At 36.4% G+C, this 25,507-nt stretch overlaps 1 protein-coding gene across 4 annotated transcripts in view; it reads right to left on the bottom strand.

Annotated features, from left to right (window-relative positions):
* Positions 1–25,507, bottom strand: part of TBC1D5 (TBC1 domain family member 5) — a 327,211-nt gene that overhangs the window by 151,698 nt on the left and 150,006 nt on the right. For all 4 annotated transcript variants that reach the window (XM_061996640.1, XM_061996639.1, XM_061996641.1 and 1 more), the window contains one exon: positions 13,954–14,020. In XM_061996640.1, the coding sequence (XP_061852624.1) occupies positions 13,954–14,020 (67 nt within the window). The remainder of the gene's footprint in view (positions 1–13,953; positions 14,021–25,507) is intronic.

Genomic DNA, 25,507 nt, shown 5'->3' with positions numbered 1-25,507 from the left:
AGCTCACAATTCATGCTGAGATCAGAAGTGCATTTGTGAGTGCATCACCTTTCAGCTAGGATCATTTTCTAAAAAAACCACCAACCAACCAGTGTTTACTTCTGGGTCTCGATTACTAATTACTTTGACAAACAAAGGTACTCTGGATAAGAGCAAAGACTATTAAAGCAGTCTTAGGTTGCAGGGGTCAGGGCTGCTTTTAGCTTCTTCTAAGAATTCCCAAGTGAACAAAGTAGAAGCAAGTCACTCCAATGGTGTGGGGAAGCTTGCTTCCTTTCTGCTACACCCCTCATCCTCCAAGTCAGAAAGACTATCAGGTCATTTCACTGTCTCTTTATCTGCCATACTTGCTCATCTTCTGTAGAAAGCTGCCTATGATGGTTTACCACAATTCTGCCTCTTTTGAATACAAGTTATGGTATGTAGCAGACACAGCTTGAGAAAAATCTGGGACTTCACTTCAGTAACTTCAGTATCTGCTTCAGTAACTGCTTATCTAAATAACTGTCCTGTTTGTATCATGTATAATATTCCTCAATTGCTGTTGTAAATTTTGTAGCATCACTGGCCAATATAACTAGAAGCAAGCTGCCCCTCTAAGGTAAAGAGGGTGTCCCTCCTGGGAACACCACAGGTCAGACTTTGAACCTATTCACATTGTTCGCAAGTGGAAGTCATTCCCATTATGTCTTTGAAAATGCTGGTGTGTCAGCTGAGTTAGCAAAAGATGCAGAATCTTGCATCTGGGAAGGAACAACCCCATGCACCAGTACAGGCTGGGGTTCGAACTGCTGAAGAGCAGCTCTGCAGAGAGACACCTGGGAGTCCTGATTGACAATAAACTAACCATGAGCCAGCAATGTGCCCTCGTGGCCAAGGAGGCCAATGGCATCCTGGGATGCATCAAGAAGAGTGTGGCCAGCAGGTCAAGGGAGGTTCTGCTCCCCCTCTACTCTGCCCTGGTGAGGCCTCATCTGCAGTCTTGCGTCCAGTTCTGGGCTCCTCAGCTCAAGAGGGACAGGGAACTTCTGGAGACAGTCCAGTGCAGGGCCACCAAGACGATCAGGGGACTGGAACATCTTTCATAGGAGGAAAGGCTGCGGGAACTGGGGCTGTTTAGTCTAGAAAAGAGGAACTGAGGGGAGATCTTATTAACATTTACAAATGTTAATCTAGCAACAGGACAAGGGGTAATGGGATGAAGCTGGAACACAAAAAGTTCCACTGAAATATAAGAAAAAACTATTTCACTGTTCAGGTGAGGGAGCCCTGGCACAGACTGTCTAGAGGGGGTGTGGAGTCTCCTTCCTTGGAGGCCTTCAAGACCCGCCTGGACATGTTCCTATGTGACCTGATCTAGGTGAACCTGCTTCTGCAGGGGGGTTGGACTAGATGATCTCTAAAGGTCCCTTCCAACCCTACTATTCTATGATTCTGTGAGTCTATGAAAAAGTTTCAACTATTTTAACTGTGACTAGAGAGAACAGAAAGGAAAGATACCCTTGAGGTTATTTTTTTTTTACCACCTGCTGTGAGTGATTGCTACACATTATGAAAGTAATTTCAACAGTTCTTACATTGTATTAGTGCAGATACAATTCTTTGGTTTGGCTTTTTAAAAAAAAAAAAAATTGTAAAGCAATTCCAAACACGTTTTAAATAAAATTACATTTAAAACAGCCAAAAGATTTGGCAAGATCGTATCTCCTCTGAATCCCCCCTTGGCTGTTAGGATCACTAAAAAGAAAAGTTATGAGCCACTGAAAAAACACGACTTGGAAGCTGGAATCTGCTTCAGTTTTAGTAGAGCTGAATGACTTCTAAAACCCTTTCAGAACACCATTCACTAATTCATTTTTCAAATATTTTGAATGAAGGCAAATAAATTAAGCCTTACAGTTCTAGGGATGGTTTCCATAATGGTGATACTGTGTAATATCAACAAGGTACCAAGTTTAAAATGATTATTTAAACAATGATGTAGCCCTACTAGTAAACTAGTATCTATGAGCCTTGTTAACCTGTGCTTGCAGAAAACTCATCAGTGAAAGTGAAATGAACAATGAAGATTGGAACTCAAGTCTACCACATCTCATTTGCTCCACTGACATGAAAGACTTCAAGAGCCAATTGGAACCACTTAAACTGTGAATTGCAATTATTTTTAATCAAACTAGAAAATTAAATGCATAATCATGTGTTAATATCACCTTTAGGTTGTACAATTAAAACAAAGGCACATGCCAATGTTAATGTTTTCTGGTTATTTTGCACATATTTTTATTTAATATTCTTATTTGAATAGTATGTCTAATATACTACTGTATGTATGGTAAAGTCTTCTATTATGAAAACTTTTTTCTGTTACAAAGACCTGCAAAAGGAAAAAGTAATTGGACTAATGTTTCTTTAAGAAATTTGATTTCATAGTATCCTATATGTATGCAGTAACCATCCAATGTGGAATATTTACTGGCATGAGTTAGGGACAGAGGGACAGTTGCACTGCTTCAAACTGGGAGAGGTGCTCAATATGCATGAATGAAAAAACAAGCAAATCAATGGAAGGGATGAAGGTTACAGATCCATTCTGCAAGGTTCATTCTTAGCTCCATATGTTCCTTCCCACCTTATGAAACATGCATTTATTTAATATCTACAAGAGTAATAATGCACATCCTTTCTTGTTTATAAGAAATGAGGTTGATCTAGCAAACCATTTATAAGCATATTTATTATTCTCTTTCTTTTCAACAGGACACATTTTGTGGATGTGATACTTGTTAAGACAATGACAAACTTTAGATTTTCAAAGATAAAAGTCCAAAGACTGGGAAGAGAATGTCTCCCTCTGTCATCAGTCTGTAAGGAAGTGAACATAACAATTAGGACTTTACAACAGAAAGTTGATGCAAAATTTTACATGCACTTAAATATTATTTTTGGAAAGGTATTTAAATTCCTATGGTCTAACAACTTAGTAGAAAACACTGGAATGCCACTATGCCACTATAGCTATAAAGCAGCAAGCAACTATAAACTCTTTGAGAATAAGTAACTCCAATAGTGTAACAAGGTGCCTGGAAAACAGTAGTTCCCAGATTTTTACTGAGGCAACACTGAGCTGTGGTAATGATGGGGAGAGGTAACGAAGACTTTCTTCCACTGATAGGCAGCAGCAGAACATGAGCCTCTGCTGCTAAATTTCAATCTCCAGCATCACGGTATCAATGCATTGAACACAGATATGCAGAAGGATGCAGGGGTAGCCCACCTAGGGTCATTACAAAATAAATACTCTGTTCAGAAGAGGAAGGATACAGTTGAGGAAGAGTGGTATAGCAGAGGCAGTAATTGCTGCTAGTTAACTTCTGCATTTACCTATTTACAGGATAAAGCTGCTGATGTGTATAAATACAGATCCTTCCAAAGTTCAAAGCCAGTGTAGTAAGCATTTTTTGTAATGTGATGTTCAGATAACACTAAATTCTGTGGAAGTTTTGTGACTGCAGAGGTTCAGACCTACTAGGTAAATATTACTTTCCATAGTTACTTTGCCTTTAGTTGAAACTCTGGTAACAAAGATATCTGTGCTGATCGGGTCATTAGACAGTATGCATCTTTGTCTCATGCATTTTTAAAATATTCTGTGCCAAGGTTTGAAAGTCCTGCTTTTGTGTCTGTGGTGAAACAAGACCAATTTAACATTTATAACATTTAGATAACAAAAAATATTTCTCAGTTCATTGAAATATACTGCCATATGATTAAAAGGTGTGAACATTTTGCATCCGTATTTCAGATTTGAATCTAACTTTCAAGCCTAGTCCACCCTCTAGACCAATATTGAAGGATAAAGTGGATAGTCTCATAGACATCCAAAGAAAACTCTCGAGCAGTGCTGCTAGTATTGGCAAAATCACCTTAAAAAAAATGGTGTGCATGCTCCCAGAAAAGCCATATTCAATTTTTTATACCATTTTTCACATCTTTAGAATGTGCTTTTTAAAACATTGAGATCCAAACTCAGCTCCCCAGAGCATTCAATGAAGCAACAGGCTACTGAACAGGTCATCAAAAAGAAAACAAATTCTTGAGTTATTGTGTCATATGTTTTGCAATACGAGGTCTTTATCAATAGGAACATCAATAAATGAATGTAGTATCTACATTTAAATAGAGACAATAGTTCTTTTCAAACATACTGCATAAAGCCAAGAAACATGTAGTTTGTATTATTTATTATGCCATGAAATCAACAGTTGAGAAAAAAGTGATGCAATAGACAGGAATGTAATAAAACCAAAGTTAATTCTATGAAAACAGGGTAAAAACAATTGAAAGGTAGGTATCAAGTAATAAGCGGTAAGTACCTAAAACAAAACCATTTCTGAAACATGGGGATTTTTATTTGCTACCCTGAAAATCCACTTGACAGCCGTAATGTGAAGGCTTATCAACCTCCTTGGAAGATATATGTATTTTCCTCTGTTTCCCAAACTCCTGCCTCAGGATATGAGGCAGAGTTAACAGCCATGTAAGTGTGAATATGCATTGCTGCACTGCCGGGAGGCTCAACATTCACGGGGCAGATTTTTCTAAACAGTTCAGGTTTCATCTACTTTTGGCTGACATACAGTTAAGAAGGTTTGCATGAAGAAAGATGAAATCACTTTCTTAGGGTAAACATTCCATCAAAACTTAAGGTTATCAGCTGGCTACGCTCTTTAAGCAATGGGCACATGTGCAGTACAACTCAGGGAACTCAAGTGTCTGCACTGGCTGCAGGAGGCTTTGCCAGCACCTCTCCTAACAGCACTGGATCTGATGCAGAGTCTCGAGATAATGTTTCTCCATACTCCAAATTGTCCACTTTGCCTTGGCAGTTCTCAGCCAAAAAGACAACTTTGTCTTTGGGAGAACACTTCACTTCCAACCCCGTAATTGTTTAGCTTTTGTAGAATTCTCGTTACGGTTATTCCAAAGTCTAAATTTCATCAGCTCATTCTCCTCTACTCATTACTTTATGCACACATTTACACAACGGTGAAACAAAATGCAGACATTACGTTCAATTATTTTATTTTTGTATTGCAACTGATTTTGCCAATTGCAGTCAAGGCTTTGCAGTGTAAATCCCCCCAATACCTTCAAAATCCTTTGCATGTACATGTAGGACATTTACTTTCCAGTTCTCCTGATTAGAGTTCTCTTCTGCTGTTTAACTCTTTTGATAATTCATACGCACAGTTAATGGGAGCACTGTGAAATCTGAGTGTTTGCATGCAGCAGCCTTGTTATACAAATAAATGTGCATTCTTTAAGAGGAAAGTTAAGAGCTTCCTGTAGTACATAACAGAAGTTAAAAGCTATAGCACAAGAAATCATCAAACTAATGGATGTAATAGTCTAGGAGATATTTTTTGCAGGAATATGCCCCCAAATTCCAAAATATTTCTGGTTACTCACACCTGCTTAGATAGAGCAGGTCTGGAACTGGCATAGTCATGACAATGGTTAAAAATACCCACACAGTTTCAAAACTCAGATGCATTTATGATGTAAAGGGCAAGAAATGTAAAACTCTAGTCAATATTGTTAATTCCATCTTAACTTTGTAAATCTACTCATTTTGCATGCAATGACAGCAGAAAATGAGTGATTTCATGATATAACTTTAATCTCTTGAACTGACTGGGTTTTATTGCCATCATTAAAAAACATGTAGTCTCACTAAAACAAGTCTTTGCTCTTTAGATTTATTTCAATTATACACTATTCTGCGAAATGTTTTGTCTTCAAGCTTCTTTGAATGAAAAGCTGTAATTCCTCAAATCTGCCATCTTTCATTCAAGTTTTACATACAGTTCTAGGTCGTGGTTTGTTTGAGTTTTTTTGTGGTTTTTTTTAAACCAAAATGAAATCACTTATCAGATGTATTCCAAGCAGAGTGCAGGAAAATCAAGATATTTGGTTTAAACTTCAGGGGTTCTGTTACAAAGGTGTAGTACACAACTCCTCCATTTAAAAGCCCACTGGACTAGTGGTAGTACAGAGGCAGTACTCAGCAAAGAACTGATTCTCTTTATGTTCTTTGCTGTTAAACTCAGCCAACAACTTATTCCCAATTCTGAGGTAGATGTTCTTGCTTTTATGTCACTGTGTATCTCATGGACTAGTAGAAGTTAATGACTGAGATCTTAAAATTGTACTTTACCATCAAAAAACCAAGATGCCACTCGCCTGTCAATGTTAGTCATGTTCCTGCAAAAAAAATTGCAAGTTCTGTATACTAAACGAATGACAATGATGAAGTTCACTGCATTACTTAGACCTGCTGGCCTTCAGAATTTTTAATAAATATTTGAAATTCATTGCTAGCAGATTTTGTATTATAAAGAAGAATCATAAAAGGTTTTGGGGCTGGAATGAAAATAAGAATTACTCCATTGTGTTCCTTTCTTTTCTATCAAGTTTACTAAGGGAATAATGATACTTACAAAAAAAGAAAATATTACTTTTACTTTTTTTTTACAGAAAAAAATACTTCTGAAAAATTTCCAACCTGGTATTTCTGATCTCATATGGTGAGCTGCTTATATTATTTAGTTTAACACTGATTTTTTGCTTAGAAATTAATGTTTTGCACTAATACACAACTTCTTTCCTCCTGCTCTTCCCATAGGTGTCTCCAACTTCTAATCTAGGACAAACTAATTTCATTGTTAGAACTTTGAAAAATAAGGTTAGCAGAATCACAAAATGGTTGAGGTTGGAAGAGACCTCCGCAGGTCATTTGGTTCAATCTCCTGGCTCAAGCAGGGCCATCTACAGCCAGCTGCCCAGGACCATGTACAGATGGCTTTCAACTCCAAGGAGGAGGATGCCAATAGCTCCCTAGGCAACCTGTGTCAGTGGTCCATTACAGTCACAATAAAAAAGCATTTCCTGTAGTTCAAAGGGAACCTCCTGTGTTGAAACTTGTGCCCATTGCTTCTGGTCCTGTCACTGGTCATCACCAAAAGGAGCCTGGCTCTGTCCTCTTTGCAGCCTCCCTTCAGGTATTTCTATACATTGATAAGCTCCACCCTCCACTTCCTCTTCTCCAGACTGAAGAGTTCCAGCTCTCCCAGAGAGATCAGAGAGATGCTCCAGTCTCCTCACCATTGAAGTGGCCTTTTGCTGGACTATCTCCAGTATGTCCATGCCTGTTTCACACTATGGAGCCTAGAACTGGACCCATTACACTACATATGGAATAGTGGGGAGAGATCACCTATTCTGGCCTGCTGGCAATACCTCTCCTAATGCAACCCAGGATACTATTAGTCTTCTTCACTGAAAGTGCGCACTACCAGCTCATGTTCAACCTAAAGTCCAACAAGACAACAAGATCTCCAAGTCCTTTTCTGCCAAGCTACTTTCCAGATCCCAGCACATATTGGTGCTTGGGGTTGTTCCTCCTGTAGATGCAGTTCTTGTGGAACTTCATGAAGTTCCTGTCAGTCCATTTCTCTAGCCTGTCAAAGTGTTCCCTGCTGGCAGCACAAGCACCTCTCTCAGTTTTGTGTCACCTGCAAACTTTCTAAGGGTACACTCTGTGCCACTATCAAAATAATTGATGATGTTAAACATGACTAGACCTAGTATTGACACCTGAGGTATGCTGCTAGTTACCAGTTGACTAGACTTTGTTCCACTGACCATATGCCTCTGAGCTAGTTTTCAACCCATCTCACTGTGCTTATTCAGCCCATATATCAACATCTTGTCTATGACAACCTTATGACCCACAGTATCACAGGCCTTCCTGAAACAATCATCCATTGCACTCCCCTTATCTACCAAGATAGTAATTTCATTGTAGAAGGTTACCAAGTTGGTCAAGAATGACTTCCTCTTTTTGCATCCATGCTGACTACTTCTGATAAACCTTGCCCTTCTTGTGCCTGGAAATGGTTCCCAGGATTAGCTGCTAACAGGCCTAGTTCCCTGGGTTCTCTTTCTTAACCTTCTTGAAGATAGACATTTCCTTCCTTCCAGTCCTCAGTCACCTCTTCCAATTGCCACACAGTTCAAAGATTATTGAGAATGGAAAACTGAAGGAGGTTCATAATAAAAAATCCTTTAAACATTAGTTAGGGAAAACATGGCATCAACTGAATATGCTGCCAGTAGTATATATGCTAATTTTCATTTATATAATGGAATAAAGAGTAAATAACATTATTTACTTTCCTTCCATGGATGTTAGAAACTACCATTCTCCCGTCCATGGCCTCTCTTCATGTACTCTTTTCTTTTAGATACCAATCAGTCAAAAGGCATGCTGACAATAAAAGATGTTGGTGCTTAGTCCTTATTTTCTGAATCTGTTGAAGTCCTCTCAGGATTTAATTAAATTTGTTAAATCTGCTTTCCCCTTTTTTTCTAAGGAATCTCTCTGCATACAGATGGAAAACAAACCTTTTCTATCTCTTTAGAAAGTTGCAAAATTTTCAGAGGAAAAGTTAAAAAATCACACTTTATATCTGTTGAAATATTTGTATCTCAGAAAAAGTATACTGCACATAAGGTTTCAGTTCCCTAATGATGATTTATTCTTCCTTGTCCTATGACATCCTTCACAAGTTACTTGGGACACCAAGCAAGGAGTTCAGAGTGGATCAGCAGTGGAAGGGAGGAGTCAATAAAAGAAGTTTGACAAAATGGAGCTTAAAATTATATACGGATTGAACATGGTATAAAAGCAAAGTCATTCTGAGAGAATTCAGATAAAATGAGAAATCTTCTCAGCTGTCAGTAGGTATGACAATGACCTTCTTGGATTTGGAGAAAAAAGCTGTTGGAGGAAACCTGTGATCAGTGGCAAGAGTTACTTTCTCTTACCGGAAGTGAGACTTGCAAGATGGAATTGCTAACGTCTTCACAAACATGGACAAAATGAGAGTATGGCACAGACTACCACATTCAGAGAAAGATTCACACTCTAATCTTGCAGAAGGATTAAACAAAATTCAAGGAGAGAGTTTACAGGCTCTCAGACATAATTAACTTGAACTGAAAAGGCCTGTTTGCACATAAATGGCATCAAGCAGAATGGTGGCTAGCAAATGGTTCTAGACAAATGGTAAGACAACCTTGGATGCCAGTTTTACTACTTCCTTGTGGAAAGACAGGGAACATGCAAGTGCTGCGAATTCTTACAGAGCAGAGGTGCAGTGCTTCTATTCCAAACTTTTTATATCTCAAAATATTTGAAAAAGCCAATCGAAACAAGCTTGTTCTTTACAGCTCTTAATTATCTACAAACACATAGTGGATAAAGTTAGGAAAGATAGGTCATAATTGTGCAGAATAAGAAAGAATAAGAACAATAGGAAAACATCATCTGTGTATGAATTAGATAAATAGGCTTATGTAGATGGAAAAGGGCTGCTTCCCAACAGATAAAGACAAGAGTTTTTCACAAAGTGGATGTATGTAAGTGGCCTACATATGTCTTTGCGGTATGCTTAATATAAAAGAATAGAGGCTATGTAACCATTTCTGGCTCAGCTGCCAAGAAAAGCCACAGGTCAAAGGGGAATCAAACTAGTTTCACTACCCACTTTTGGAAGGTGGTAGCAACAGGGAGGAACAGCTTACACCCCTTGCCGTCTTTCTTCTGTGTGCTCAGTATTGGTCCTGTGGTTATTGGCTGGCACACAAGAAACATGCCTCAGCCAGCAGGACCACATTGCCTTTTTGCAGTAAGAAGGAAAACATCTGGTAAGCAGAACCTGTAAGAAGTCTGGGGAAGAATACAGAATATGAAAGTCTTTCTTAAGCTAGATTTTCTGCCTATTTGAAATATTGTCAGAAGGAGCAATATACATTGTCTACATAAGTTGCATCTTTGAGCAATCATCACGTGTCGTGGAGTTCAAGCCACATAGGAACAAACTTGATACGTGGGGTAGAAATAAAACTTATATACAAGTACAGAGATGTATTAAAAAATTATCCAGCATAGTAGTCACGGGTCTCTGAATCACAAAGTAAGTTAATATCACAAGTATGAAAAGTGAGCTTTTTTTAGGCTATATATTTATTAGCAGCAGTATTAATGTATGAATCCACCTTGGAAGAAAATAAGTGTCCTTGAGATGTTAGATTCTATCAGCCAAATTGAATGTCTGCATCAATGGCTCTCCCTAAAAGTCATAATTAGGTCATTAAAATATATTTAGAAAAATAGCCTGTAAAATAAAGTTAAAAAATACTCACCTTCATTTTATTTCATAGGTCACTGTTATACCATCTAATAAGATAATTAAAAACATGCAAGCAGCTGGTACCGAGGCTAAACAGATTAATGTAATAGTCTGTAGTCATATGTGCTGGCAAGGGGTTCACCTCTTTGGCGAGGAGAAGGTCAGCTGCCCTTGGGAAGGCAGGAGGAAGACAGTATTTTCACTTTCCAGTGGCACTGCATTGCAGATACTGAAACTAGAGACCCACATCTATTTTTCTTTTCCTTTTGGTGAGGTCCGTCCCATTAGCACATCCAGAAAAGGCTTTAGCTATAGCAGTAAAATAATACAGTGGAGCACAGTTTAAATATTTTCCTCAAGTTTCTTATGCTTTAAGGATGAAAGTTACTGTATGCCTAAATCCTTGTTCAAATTTTTTTGCATAGTGAACTTCAAATTTTGATGACATGGATCCTGGAAATAATTTTCTTAATTTCTCACTAGTAAAGCTTCTTACCAAGTATAGAAAGAATAATTCCAGTAGAGTCTGAAGACAAACTAGAAAATTCTCTGTGACCTGACAGGACACATTTACAATCTCACAGAATATTTAGAAATATGTGCCAGTCACATGTGCTTTTCACTTACATTACTTACAAACTGTATGACATAAAGGGAAATGCTCACTGCCTGAATGTAAGCAATATTAAATCTGTGTGATCAACACAAGCAAAAGCCACAAACTCTAAGGTGACACCATCATATTAAGAATAAAACCATTCAAATAGTTCTGGAGCATTATAAATATATGAAAGGATAATTATATGATATCCTTTAGCAATACATACACACATGCAGTGTCTTGTACTAGATAGTGCAAAATTGACCTTTAAAAGAAAAAGTGTTGGAATCAACTAACACCCCCTGCTGTGTGGTTGGTTTGTTTTTTTTTTTTATTATTATGGTAAAAACAATATCCTCTTAAGAGCACTTTAATAGCAAAATACATTCACATTTTAAAACATTTGGAGTTGGCTCTTCCCCTAAATAAACTGTAAAGGGTCTCCTACTGATAAAACATTCAGTAAAAATCTACAGTAGAATTTTTAGTCTTCTGCCAGCATCACATCTGCCCTGATCCAAAGATGTCTTTGCCTCTTTGAGGGCAAAAATTCACTAGCCAGTCTTTTAAAAATACAATGGATTGAAATAAATTGGGTAAACAAGACTGTAATCAGATTTATCAAATTACTGACTGAAACAGTATTCGTTGACAGTGTCCTAAAGTAAGTTTAAACCTCTAACAAGCCCTTAAAGAAACAATAAATATTTACCATTGTTACCTTTCACAACAGTTTAAGATTAACTTTTCATCTTTCATAAGGTATTAGCTGCTAGTTTTTACTTAACATGCAGCACAGAACTGTAACTATTAACACTATTCAACCCAATCAGCAAATTTACAGCTAATCTCACTATATGACAGGAATTACTTGCCACTGAACAGAAAACATCCATTTTACACCTTCAGCATTGTAATACTACTTAATAACAGTGCTAGCTCGCCAACTATTCAGTCAGAGATTTCTTTTATACATATATGTGTACACACATAGAGACATATATATATATACACAGTACTATCTTGCTTTATCATCTTGCCTCTGATTGTAACAATAACACTCTGGCAGTGGTATAAGGAACTGCTTTGAAAATATTAATTAAGTTCAGTTTTTTAAGTTGGGCTGTAATCCTCTTTGACAGAATACAATTATTATTCACTGGAATTCACAGCCAACATGGTATTTATTATATGTACTTTGGACCGAGGAATATGGAGGTACAAAGGTCAACTTTAACCTCTTATTTGTGGAGCATTAAAGACAGCTGAGGATACACTACAGTTTAGACCGGACTAGTTTTAGTCCCCTAGATTGGCTCGCTAAGAGATATGTGCAACTGGATGAGTGAAGAAGGTACAGGAAGCAAGGGCTGGACCCCAGCCCCATAGCTTACACTCTTGTGGACACAGAGCCTAGCTGAAGGTCACTTCTAGTTCTGCCTTGGCAGATACAATAGCTGGGGCTACTGAGTTAACAACTTTCAGGTATAAGTGACTTGGAATTAACAGCAGAGAGAGCTCTCAACCTCTTCCTTTTGCTGAGCTGGCAAAATTCTATCCTGCGTATTTTTCAAACCGACTTGCAGTCTCCATATCTACATATGCTTCACACTTAAAAACCATAAAGACTATTCTGAGTGGTATTTTTGAGCCCTTCTATGTTGCATACATTAGAGAATACAAATATTGCAAGAAACTGAGTCAGACAGAACACTGAAATGGATCTGCTAACACGTTTTTCTCAAAGTGAACATGCTAACTACCCTCGTAGGGTTTTGTATCACCACATAGTAGGTTTCATTAGAGCAGAATGACCTGGATTCAGAAAATTGGAAGAATTTGTAAAGAAAACCTCCCCAGACCCATGATGTCCCTGCAGGTACACCCTTTTTTCCAACCTTGCTCTCAGTCCAGAAGTCTCCTCTGGGTGTTTGAGTTGCCACAAACTCCTTCCTGTTCCCTTCACGTCCTTCCAAAAAGTCTTTCTTTTCAACATCCTTGAGATCAGACTGTTTGCTCTCTGCTCTCCTCGGCAACCTCCCAGCCTCCAGCTTGCAACAGATTCTCCAGACTTTGTGTCCCTCCCTGCCACCCACTCCTGAAGGTTCCTCATGCCCAGCACAACTCTTTGCCTGCAGAGGCTGTGATACTCTCCACCCAGCCAGCTGCAACCAGGACAAGGCAAATGGGCAGGTTCCTCCTGCCTGCCTACCTACACCTCTTTGAACTATGTACTCCAGCACACTACAAAAAAACCCTAAAAAGGTGGCACTCATTATAGTTCACCAAATGAATCCAAAATAATCATGTGGTAAACTTGTTTTATTTTACCATACTTAAGCATCAAAATCAGATGCAGTCATTCTGGTTAGCACAAGTCTTACTGTTAATTTACCAGTCATGAGGACCAAGATTTAGCATTTCTAGCAGAGGCGGTATTTTGTTGGCTGAAAGAGGAAACTACACATCTGCTGATTACCCTTCTGTGCTTTCAAGTACAATACACCCTCTGGTATGTAACCAAGCAAGACTAAAGCTCAGTTAATGTGCTGCAAAAAGTTTCTCTGTATCATATTTCTTTGACTGGTTTTTGTCACCAACAGAATGAAACAGTATTTTCCTGACAGAAACACTCAAATTTAACAAACTCTGGCTTTTGACCTGAAATAAACAACGGATAAAGTTCCACGTGGTCTCCAGTTACTTTAAAGAAGACCAGAATGTTTCTGCTGAAATTTCAACATTTAACTTAGCTACTATGACTTAAGGTGAAAATTTCAACTTTCTTGCATACTTGGAGAAAAAAAATAAGCCAAACAAAAAAGTGATCTTTAAAATATTTAGGCTCACGAACACCCTGTTATGTTTGTTAGAATGGCTTCCTCAAAAAATAATAATCTAGAAAACAATTCAGATCATTCCTTAATAAAATCCTTCATGTTCTTTAGTCTACTGACTGTTGCAACATAGGTTGTACAGTACTCTTAAAATATACGGACCTGTACTTTTCCTTTATATAAATTTGGTTATTATAAAATGCTGCTTATTATATTCAAATTTTATAAAATTAGAAAATAAATATAGCAAATCACCAACCTGTAAGAAATAAACGTTCCATCAGAATCCGAGGAGTGGTGTGTGCTTCCGTTTTCACTAGATCCTCCTAATTAACAAAATAAAACAAAACATTTGTTATATGACAAAATCTCATAACAAATAACACAATATCAATGAGAATTGCAAATAATTTTTGTTCATGACAGAATTTTCACAGAAAAGTCTCTTGAAATTCTTTCAGCTGGCAAGAGAGACATCCAACCTCCATGCTCCATTTGGGATTTGAATGTTCTCAAAATCTGAGATTTAATTTCACTTAAAGTTTTCATTGAGACCCTTCTCAACTTACTAAACTTAAGTTTACTAGTATAAAGTTACAGAGGTCTATCATAGAAATAGATGAGTCTGATTTTACTAACATTAAACCAAAGAATGTAAAAGTTCATCTAATTTATGAAGAATTTTGAGTTGACTGCATCATACTGGATTTTTTTTGTCATAACACAAGTTAAAGGTTCTCTGAAACTACTGAAGTAATGTGTATGTGAAACACCTGATTTTATGCCCTGTGAGCTGTTTATACATAGAAGTGATGTTCATAGAAACCAAGGATTACAAGGAAACTTTTCTAACAACTACTTCTATTTAAAAACTGTTTAATGCCAGAAAGTATAATCTATTTTTCAAAGCAAATTGATTCACGTCCTGTTTTACACTATTTATTCTTGCCTAACCTGACATTTAGCTTGATAATGCTTTAATTCTTCTACGTCTCTGGGAATTTCCTTAATTCATTTATGGACAGTATTGTGCACTTTTATCTCCCTCATTCTGCTTACTGGAATCAAGTCCTTCCAGTCTTTTTTTTTCCTAAATGAGGCTCCTTATTCTGTTACACATGAAAAAGAAAGGACAGGGTTTGCAGATAACATACTAGAAGTTTAATCAGTTGATTCTTTGGGTGGTGATTTTCTTCTCTAGTCACACCACAACACCTTGCACTTTCACGGCCATCCTGGATCAATAGTCCTACATGTTTACTCTCCATTTTTATTGACAAGAACTTTGCAGTTTCCACTAAATATTCTTGCTAGTACAATACTGCATATCACACTATTTCATGCTATTTTTAGTTTTGTTTTCCTCAGAAAGGAGTAGTTCTACCTGCATACTCTATTTGTGTTAGCCCTGGATACTTCCTTCCAGTATTTTTCTCTTCAGAAAATTCCAGCAGTATAGTCTCTCACTTTCTGACAAGATAATAAAAATATTGTACAAATCTGTTCCACCACAAACTCCACTCAAAATAATAATTTCATTAAAATCTGCATTTCTCTATAAATCTTATAATTACTATACTTCACTAAACCCCAACCTTTGTATTTCATGGCATCTTCTACATCAGATGGTTAACTGAGGTCCTGACATAAATTAAGGAAATATGTTTTGAAATGCTACCAGGTTAGCTGGGCATGATCACCCATTTAACAAAAAAGAACCACACAAAAAATGATGCTGCTCATTTTTCAGCATAGGTAATAGTCATCGTCTGTAGTTTTTTTGCTATCACTTTTTTTCCTCTCATCTAACTCTACTTCTGCTCATTCAAATATATGCTATAAGACATGAACTAGAAGACTGAAAATTTAATCACTACTCTGGAAAGACATTTATTCTGAATCCAGAGGCTTTATTTGTTATTGGATATGTTAATTTATAACATCTACTCAATACTCCCTTTAATGTTATTTATTTACTTATATTCAGACCTTTGCCTGAACTTTTTTACTGAACATTAAAACTTCAATGGTTTAGACCATACTTATATTGCATTTAGTATAATTTGTTCATTTGCATTGCACAATGGTTCTAGTTTTCTTCCCTAGAAAGCTTCTTTAAATAGTCAAGAAATATCTTGTCAATGAAAAGACTCTTTTATGATTTAACTCAAGTTTTGCCAATAGTCACTATAACCCCACACTTTCTGATATACAGGAGTTAGTCTTCTTTACAGATCAAGTTGGTTTTTCATTTCTTTCAGGATTTTTGCTTACTCCAGACATTGCTTAAAAAATACTTAAATCATTCACTGTGGTATAGAACTTTCTTTTCAAGTGTTTTTTCTCAACTAATTTGGAATGAAATCTTTTTATTAACTTTTACATCTTTGTCTAAAATAAATCCCAAGTCTCTACTACATTTGAGTCTAAAATCACTCAGTCCAGTTGATTTCACTAATTAGGTCTCTCAATTTATTTTGCAAATAGAAATCCTACTTAATCATTCAGCTTTTTGTTTACTAAATTTAACTAAATTAACAACACCAGATATTTCATTCAGGAGCTGACCCTCCCATTATTAATAACCATCTGTTCCTTTTTATCTTGTATCTTGGAAAATAGTCTCCCATACTGGGACAATTTTAAGTAATACACTTTTTCATATATCACCCATCTCTACATCTGATCCTGAGCATTCAGAGAAATGACTCAACTATGTTCAGTCTCTTTTAGAGTCCTATGGCTATGTGTAGTGATACTGAGCAATTGCTTATAAGGGTACAGCACATGAAAATGAGTCCTGAATGCACTACTGCACTTTATCTATACTTAGACAATGCCTAAGCATTCACCTATCACAGTAGTCAGACTGAAAAAGAAGACTCATTGATGATGCTAAGTTTATATGCCGAATAACACCTTTTGGGAGACTTTTCAAGAATGGCAAAAAGATCTTCCTTTTTGAAAGATGTTTAAGAATATCTCAAAAAATGCAAGGACATTATCATCTTTTGACTAAATAATTTGTCCTGCTTGAAGTGTCAATAGGACTCCACAAAGAAAGCCAGATTCTTGGTGATAAAAGTTGTTCTTTCACGTTTGGTGAAAGCTGTTTTTTACAAACTACTTGAAGTGTAACATGCTTCATTTTGAAGCACTGTTAGAGAAGCAAATGGTTTCCTTTACTTAAATAACTGCCACAATATTTCAGCATTCTTAATTATATACACATTGTTAATAGATTGCATATTCATACAAGCTATTGTTGAGGGTGTTTTGGAGGACGTTTTGCTTCTTCAGCATACCATTAGCAGTAGCTCCCAAAACTGGATCAGACCAGGTATGCTCAGCTCTCACATTTAGGATTTAATGGAGTGGGCATCTCTGTGGTTGTTTTCATGCTCTGTCCCCTTTAAGAAAGATATGTCTGTTACGATGTCCTAAAAGATGACCTTTACGTCTTTCATTGAAAATGATAAAAATGATAAAGCAAAGTCTGAAGTTTTAATTGATTTAAAGTTCCCTAAATTTTACCTACTTTTATCTGAAAGGCTTTCTAGCAAATCCTAGTAAGTTTTAATAGACAGCAATACTTTAAAACAAATGGGACAGGTGTTTTACTAACTAATGACAACAAGCTGCAGATCACCTCTGCTCAGGCAAGTTCCAGTTAACCCCCCTTTTGAAAGGTGTGGTGCCCTCCCAGTAGAACAGGTAGATTACTTTGTATCTTCTTCTGGGACAATGATTCAACTTTCTGGTAAAATTAGGATGCATACTAAAACGTTATGAATACAAGATGTATGATGCTGGTAATAACCTACGTTTTCCTTTAAAAATCCTAATTGATTCAGTATTACCTAATCTTTTTATCCTTTCTGAGACTCAAAAACGGGAAGAAGGGCTGTGTTAAAGAAACAGAGAATACTCTATCGACACCACCCTACACCTCCTGAAAAGGTTTCCAAACTTCAAATGCAAAAGTTAAGGGGGGAAAAAAAAAAGCTATAATAACTCTTACCACACTTCCAGAGGAAAAAGAAAAGAAACAACCAGTATCATAACAAGCATTAGAATCATAGTAGGTGCAGCTAAGGTGCCCAGCTTTCAATACTAGAGAAATCACTATTTTTAATACAATAATTAGGCAGTATCCTTCCAAAGGGACCGAAAATCATCTGGACAACTTTCTTGTTGCTGCTTTAACTGGAGAAACTCTGTTTCTGGGGACTGAATGCTTTCCCTGAAAGTTCTACTGCCCTATTTTAGTAAAAGCCATTCTTGTGCATGCAGACAAAGTGCTAAAGAGAGCTGGGACTTGAGCTGGGACTTGGTACTTGTAGACATAGCTGGAGACTGTTTCAAGAGAATCTGCATAACTTGAAATGAGTGCTTTTACTAACCAGCCAAATAAGAACATTTCAAATGCTGTCTTCTTTAGATTTCAGAGATGCATGAGGAAGGATTTGCAAATTGTACATTTACTAGGGAACTAGACTCACCTGGAACACACAGGCTTGTCACTTGCCGTAACTATTTTCTCGTAAGAACCACATTTGAGGTTATAGACACAGTATAAAAGACAAGAATCCAGAATAAGGAGGATGCCAATCATGCTTTCTGAATATTATCTGAAAATTATGTATAGAAATTTTAACAGGGAGAAGCCTAATTTAGAGAACTATGCACACCATCCAACCCCTATAATTCAATGATTCTATGGGTTTTCTGGTTTTATTTTTTTAACAATTTATGCTGATAGTATAATATATTCTTAAAGAAGAGCTTCTTCAAGGCATAGTACACCGTTTCCACTTCAGGCAATATGAAGAAACTGGGGAGAATTTCACAGTCCCGGTTCAAGAGCAGGAAGATTCTCTGGGTATGCACTAGGCACAAGGAGCACTCTGATCTTAAGCATGTGCTTAAGAAGAGTAAAAAAGTGTGTGAAGAGCGATGTAGGGATCAGATGTTTCTCACTCATCTCCTTCATTGTTTCTCTGAAAACAGTTATCTTCTGTGAGATGCAAAAATTCAGCACAGGACTTCTTATAGACAAGGAGTGGGATACTATCATAACTAGCTGCAAGTCTATGAAGACAAAAAGCTTGAATGACATGCCCTTACTCTATGAATATTCTCCTACTTATAATAATAATGAAACTCGCATTTTTTTCTTTTGAAAATATGTTTTGATTCTGAAGAAATGTCTTCACACATATACATATTTCTGTATGTATACGCACATATGTATATCTCTGTGTGGGCACACATGTATATTTAAGTAGCGTTAACCGACTTAGCAATCTTGTGTCAGCTATGAAAGGGTTTTGTGGATGGCAGTTCGGGAATTCATGTAAAAATGATCCTGCTTAGGAAATCAAACTCTATTCCCCTGCTTACAAGTGTCAAAATGGAGATATATCTCTCTGCTGACAAGTTTGCACTCTGCTTAATATTTTCTTTGTATGCTAATCAAAGGTTGAAATATTGTTAAAAACCAAAATTTATTTAACAGTTGTGAAAATATAAGTTCAGGTTGATATAAAACAATTTGATCATTAATGCAGTGTTTTATGATTAAAGACAAGGAAAATGTTAACACAAATATATGCTTGCAGTCTAAGGTTGTCAATTCTTATAATGTGACTTCCAAATTCCATGCTATATTCATTTTCAGTATATTTAAATCTTAATAATTTAATGATTTATCCAATTTTAATTTATACTTTCAAAGCCACTTTGAACAATCTGAGGTGCCACTGGAGATCATAACAGTGGTCCTGGTTAAGTCAAATAATAATTATAGCGCTTTCACTTTAAAGATGAGATTATTTTTAATTATTGAGTGAAGTACTTGAGGTACCATACTTATATAATTACGCTACTCATTAAATGGTTATTGAAAGCTGAAATGTAATTTTAATGACAGCTACCTATTTTTCTTTGCACACTTTATAGATGACAGATCAGTCAGGAATTCTAGTTTGCTCAAAAAATCCTTGCAGCTGCACTGGTTCTTTCAGGTGTAAAGCAATTAAGCTGTGCTTTTTTAAAACTTAAAACATTTTTTCCCCTCAAAATATATTTATGCAATATAAAGGAATTAGAAAAAACACAGCAATAATGCATAGATATTTTTTCTTCTTCACAATAACACCAAACTGCTTGCCCGAAACTATATACATTCTAAACAGTATCCCTCAAAAACTAGTGACAATACAAATATGGAAGAATGATTTCAGTTAAAATGTGTTCCTCATATAATGCAAACAAAAAAAAAAAGCCTAACAGATTGCAGACCTTTATTGTGAATATAAAGGGGTAATCAACATACAATAAGCATTTTACTATGCATTAAAACTATATATAATGCCATGAGACTCCTTTGCTTTTTGTAACATCAAGGTTCACAACTCTTCAAACATAAAATTCCTTCATACTATTTACTCCACAGATAGATATTCATCAAACTGATCTGGACAGAATTTATTTTAATATGTAAGAATCTGAAAATTGACAGCACAGAGCTGTGGTCTCAGAAATGAGTACCTAAAGACTTATGTTCTGTATTTTAATATTTATACGTGATGCTTGAAATTCAGCATATTTGTCCATTGTTCTAAAGGTCGGTATCTTGCTCAAATTAAGCTTTCCTTTTTCACAATGAAAACCAAACAGAAGAGAAAATCTGTTTCATTAACAATATTAAAGCAAAGATTTTTTAGTTCGCTGTATAGGGAAAAGGCAATAAAGTTTTGAAGAGGGAAAAACTGCTTTGTTCCTTCAATCCCCTAGTTGAAATTAATTATAGCAAATGTTTATGAAAACATCTGTTCCATACAGTTATAAATTCTTAATTTTAGCATGGGCGATTCCAGGCTCCTCTATTATTTTGGAAGAGCGCAGTCTGACAATTGAAAGGTTTTCAAAAGAGCAGACAATTTGTATTTCTACAGCTCCAAATATGCAGTTTGGAAAGTCTTCAGGATCTCTGCAGCAAAGGAAAAAAAAATATTAAAAGATTAAGATGACTGAAGCTTTCTGATTTGGGTCGGCTGACAGACCAAAATGGCTGTAGGAGGAGAAAAAATAAAAATAAAAGGAGAACTAATCCCCAAACATACGGCAAATTGAGATTTTACTACATAAACCAGATCTTTAAAAAGTACAATGCAGCGTAGCTACGGATTTCTCCGTTATGTATTTTGATAGAGTCCCGAGGAGTGAGGCTGGGAAGCTGACGGCATTGCTGCATCGTGTCAAGAGAGGGTGCTGCAGAGTTTAAGATGATGCAGTCGCTGCTTCCCCGTCTAAAGTTCCATCCCGGGTACCAGCAGCCCCTAAGCTACCGACAATCTTTCGGACTTTTTACATAAAAGCCTTGCAAGTACAGCGTTAAATTCAATTTACACCAAATAAGCTTTTAAAATGATTAAATGGAGCAAGCTCGAAAATAATGCCTACAGCTAAAAAATTAAGTGCACTGTACTTCTGATATTTATTAAATAATTATTAGGCTGGAAAGTTGAACACTTCACTCAGAGCAAGTTGTTTAAGTTTCCTGAAATAAATATGAAGCAACCTTTTGGTCAGCAATCTGTACTCAGTACAAATCTGACTCACTATCCCTTGCTTCAAGTTCATTTAGCACTAGATAAATACTTTGAATTCATGTATTGCTTGGTATAGATTTTTTGGTAGCATTTTAGTTTCAACAACTGTGCCCTAAAATATTCTATTTTGACATAAGTAAAATAAAAGTTTATACATGATGATAATTAACAATATACACAGATACTTAACTGTGGGACTTTGCCCTTAGAAGTAAAAAAGTCTTACAGAGACTGAAATACTTCATTTGTTTATCCTTTAATATTAATATGAGAAAAATATATTATGCATTAACAGGCTTTTTTTTCCCCCCATTAAGCTTACTGGAGTTCATAAAGGAACACAATTGTAAAAGACAATATGGTACCTGCACTTACGCTAATCTTGTAATAGTGAAAGCTGGTGACATCTGAAAGTAGGTAAGGGATGCTCACAAATTCAAAGCCTGTTTTAGCCCTGCAAAAAGCTGATGAAAATATGATAGGCAGACACATTGGTTTGCAGGTATGAACAAAAACTTTTGGACATAAGAAGAAAATCTCAAACCCAGTCAAATTCTGATGTCTTTTTGATTACTGATTTACAACAATCAAGTGGCATCTTCTATGATCTTTGCATATAGAACTGCAATTGCATATATATACATGCATATATGACTAAACTGCGTATTCTCCAGGCAAAATCTGTTGGAAGTAGTTTTGTCTATGTACTTGAGCTTAAATCAAGGCACACAAAAATAAGAGGGTTTCCATTTTAAGTGAAACTGCTTTTGAGTGTTCTCAAACCTGAACACCGACCCTGTCATTAGGTTAGCTTGTAAATTAGCACACCACTTTTCCACATGTAAAATGTATGGGAAAGAAGTGTGGATGGGAAAAGATATATAAAACTTTAGATGACTGATTTTGAAATGAGAATGTAGCATCAGTGTTTAAGCAGTCCCTTGCAGCTAAATTTCAAACAGATTCAGCAATAAGTATATTCAAAGGATTTGTTTACAATATTTCTTTTCTTGGTGAAGCCTCTGAACTTACCAAAAGAAGCAGAGCTATACACTGTACTCTAGACAAAAAACAATAAAACGGAATAAGAAATGTGAGTCTAATGCCACTGAACTAATTTATAGGAACGGTTGACAAAAATTGTCAGGTGATTGCAAGGTACAGAAAACTTAAATAATTTGCATCCAGAGGTGTTTTATCATAATCTCTTTGAGCATGATGGGAAGGCCAAGTTTAACTTGCTAATAGTGATTGCTAATAGTGATGCTAATAGTGATTTAAACACTTCAGAAAATGCATGTGCATGGAAAAACAGCCTGACTTTCCCGTTTAGTAGGAATCACACAGCACTAGCTTACATAAGCAAACGTGACTTCCACTGAAGTCAATAAGCATTTAGTCCAGTAATGTATGGACTGAATTTGTTACCACCAGGAGTAAGACTTGTAAAAGGAAGAAAACACAGCATAAGGGAAAATGTGATTATTCTAACTTTTCTTCCAGTTATTGTTTCTCATAGTGCACCTGTCTTTGGTCCACAGTAAAATATTACCGCTTCTGTTCACATTCTCAGTACCATGGCCCGTGTCTGCTACATAAGGTGGTGGATCATTTATGATGTTTAACTTAAGCCTCATCATCAAATGTGACTCAGAAGACTCCAGGATAAGATGCAAACATTTTAATGTAGTCTGACTGAAGTGGAAGCTAGTATTATACCTAATAAATAATACCATCTCTAACGTCAATAAATTCTTTAAGAGTGCACCTAACAAAATAGAAAATTACCAAAATTAGTAAAACAGAGGACAGAGTAATCCAGTATAACTAGGGACAAGTAGTACAACTAGACTTTGCACAGAAAGAAAAAACATCTTAAAAGCTGCTTAGCATCATCACTGGGAACTTACATACCATGATATACAAATGTAGAGTGACTTATCACTTGCATCCAGAAGAATTTAGCTAATTTTAACTTATAAACAGCCTAAAAGGCCTTTGAGCTATAAATTGCAATAATCTAAAGATGGCAAGAGGCAATAAACATGAGTTAATGACTCAGCATCCTCCTGAGATAGCACTGGTCATGCAGCTTTGCTTAATCCTAGACATGCACAATCACTGTAAAAAGGTAGTCTCCAGAGACCATTTATACTGACAATAAGAGAAACATACCATCCTTATATGTTTGAAGGATACTATCGTCCTTTAATTTACTTCAATTACATCCTATTTTTAACCACATTTCTATCTTATAGATAGATGTAATCCTTCTGTTTATGATAATAAATCTCATGTAAGTATAGTTTGATTTTCATATTCAAAAGCAGTAATGCATACTCCACAGAGTCTAGGAAAAAAAAAAACGGAGCTGAAAAAGATTGAGCAGAAGTGTTCTAACATTCTGTTGTTTTGCCAAGATTAAATGATAGTAGAAGACAAACTAGAAAGGATTAAGTGCTCTTTTATTGAAATAGAACTGCCCTTTCAACAAGAAGCTAGCTGCTCATCAACTGCGAATAACAGGTTTATCAGGAAAAAGGCCAGTCTGGCCAGGAAGCCACAGGGTAGTGATATGCATCTGCACCTCCTAAATTGGGGAGGTGGTCTCATGATAACCAGGACCAGAGGTTAAAAACAGCAGAAGCAGTTCTGCTTTGTTTCTTTACTATTTCTTATCAAAGGAAGCTACTACAGCAGGCTGATGATTTACAACACTACTGATGGATGACAAGGGCTTCTCCTGAAAGCAGAATATACTTTCTTGGACTTTTCTACTTTAGCTTGAAATTGGAGTATCCACATGTCTACTGTGGCAAAAATTACACAATTAGCTACTTGCTTATCTGGAATGAGATAACAGAGACTACTAGAAAAAAGAAAAGCAGCAGCACGATTGCTGCAAATGGAAACATGGAAATTTAAGCACAGGAGAAATTAAAAAGCAGTGGAGCTATTTGGCATCCCATGGGAGGGGCTGGCACTATACCTGAGGGCCAGCAGGTGAACGATGGGTTTTGTCTCTGAGGAAGAGGAAGTTGAGAAGAGGAAGATGAGAAGTTTGAAGTCAAGAAGTTGCAAGCCTGGGCAATGCCTGGGCTTTCACTCAAATGCCTCTTTCTTCCCTATGTACAACTCATTTTAGCACTGCTGGAAGCAGTCAAATCTGAAGGTCCCACAGGCTACTTTGGATTTATATCAACATAAACTGCAGAATAATCTGTTAAACTAGTTAGAAGTAGCATCCTGCTCATATCTATCAAAAAGATGGGTTTTTAAGAGGGCAACTATGTAAATCATTCTAGCTGCATTACACTCACCCCACTCCCCGAAGGTAGAGAAATAACCAATGGTTTATTAAACTATGAATACGTCATCTTCGAAGTGTGTATGATTTTTACTTCATTTATTCAAAATTCATTACACAACAGAAAGCACAGATTTTCATTCCTTAATATATCTACTATGTAAATGATTTTGAAAAAAAACCAACAGTCTCTGGGTAAAATTTGATGTTATCTAGGTAAAACTTAAAGCAGATGTTCCTCCAGAAGCAGTCTAGAGGTAAGACATTCGGAAACCATTAGGATACTGTTAGCTTATGATAGCACCAGTACCTGGCAAACTTGAGTAAAACGGTTTGAAAAATCTCAACCTGAAAATAAACACCACTGCCACACAAGATTCAAATATTCAACCCTTCCAATGGAAGAGCCCTTTTCCTAACAAACTATACAGAGGAACTTGCACCAGAAAGGGACACCTGAGCTTAAAGCTGCCTAGTTTGGCTTCATAAGACAAAGCCAGGAAGCCCTAAACTCCTAATTTGAGGCTGTAATTAAGGCTGCTAATACTAAGAATACATTGTGTATCCTGTAGACCTGTATCTCAGAGAACATGAAATGGAGCAGTACCCTACATTTTCTATAAATTTCTCCATTGAAAAAACAAGTCAGTAAACAGCATAAAAGAAGTACTGAGATAAAGCTTTTAAACTGCCAAATCAAAATATGCCAGGGCATAAGGGAAACACTAGATTTTAATCACAATTCTTTAAAATAATCTCTTAGTTAATCTGGAGAATATCAACTGCATACTCTGCTGGTATAAAAGCAGATGCATGTTCTGAATGATAGATCTAGAAAAATGTGAAGAGCAAAGGTATATACACGTTAGCAGTAAACTGGAGATGTCTAA

This window comes from Colius striatus, chromosome 5 (genome assembly GCF_028858725.1).
Source record: "Colius striatus isolate bColStr4 chromosome 5, bColStr4.1.hap1, whole genome shotgun sequence".
Lineage (NCBI taxonomy): Eukaryota > Metazoa > Chordata > Aves > Coliiformes > Coliidae > Colius > Colius striatus.
The sequence above is the reverse complement of the archived record's forward strand: the minus strand, read 5'-3'. Positions and strand labels throughout refer to the sequence as shown.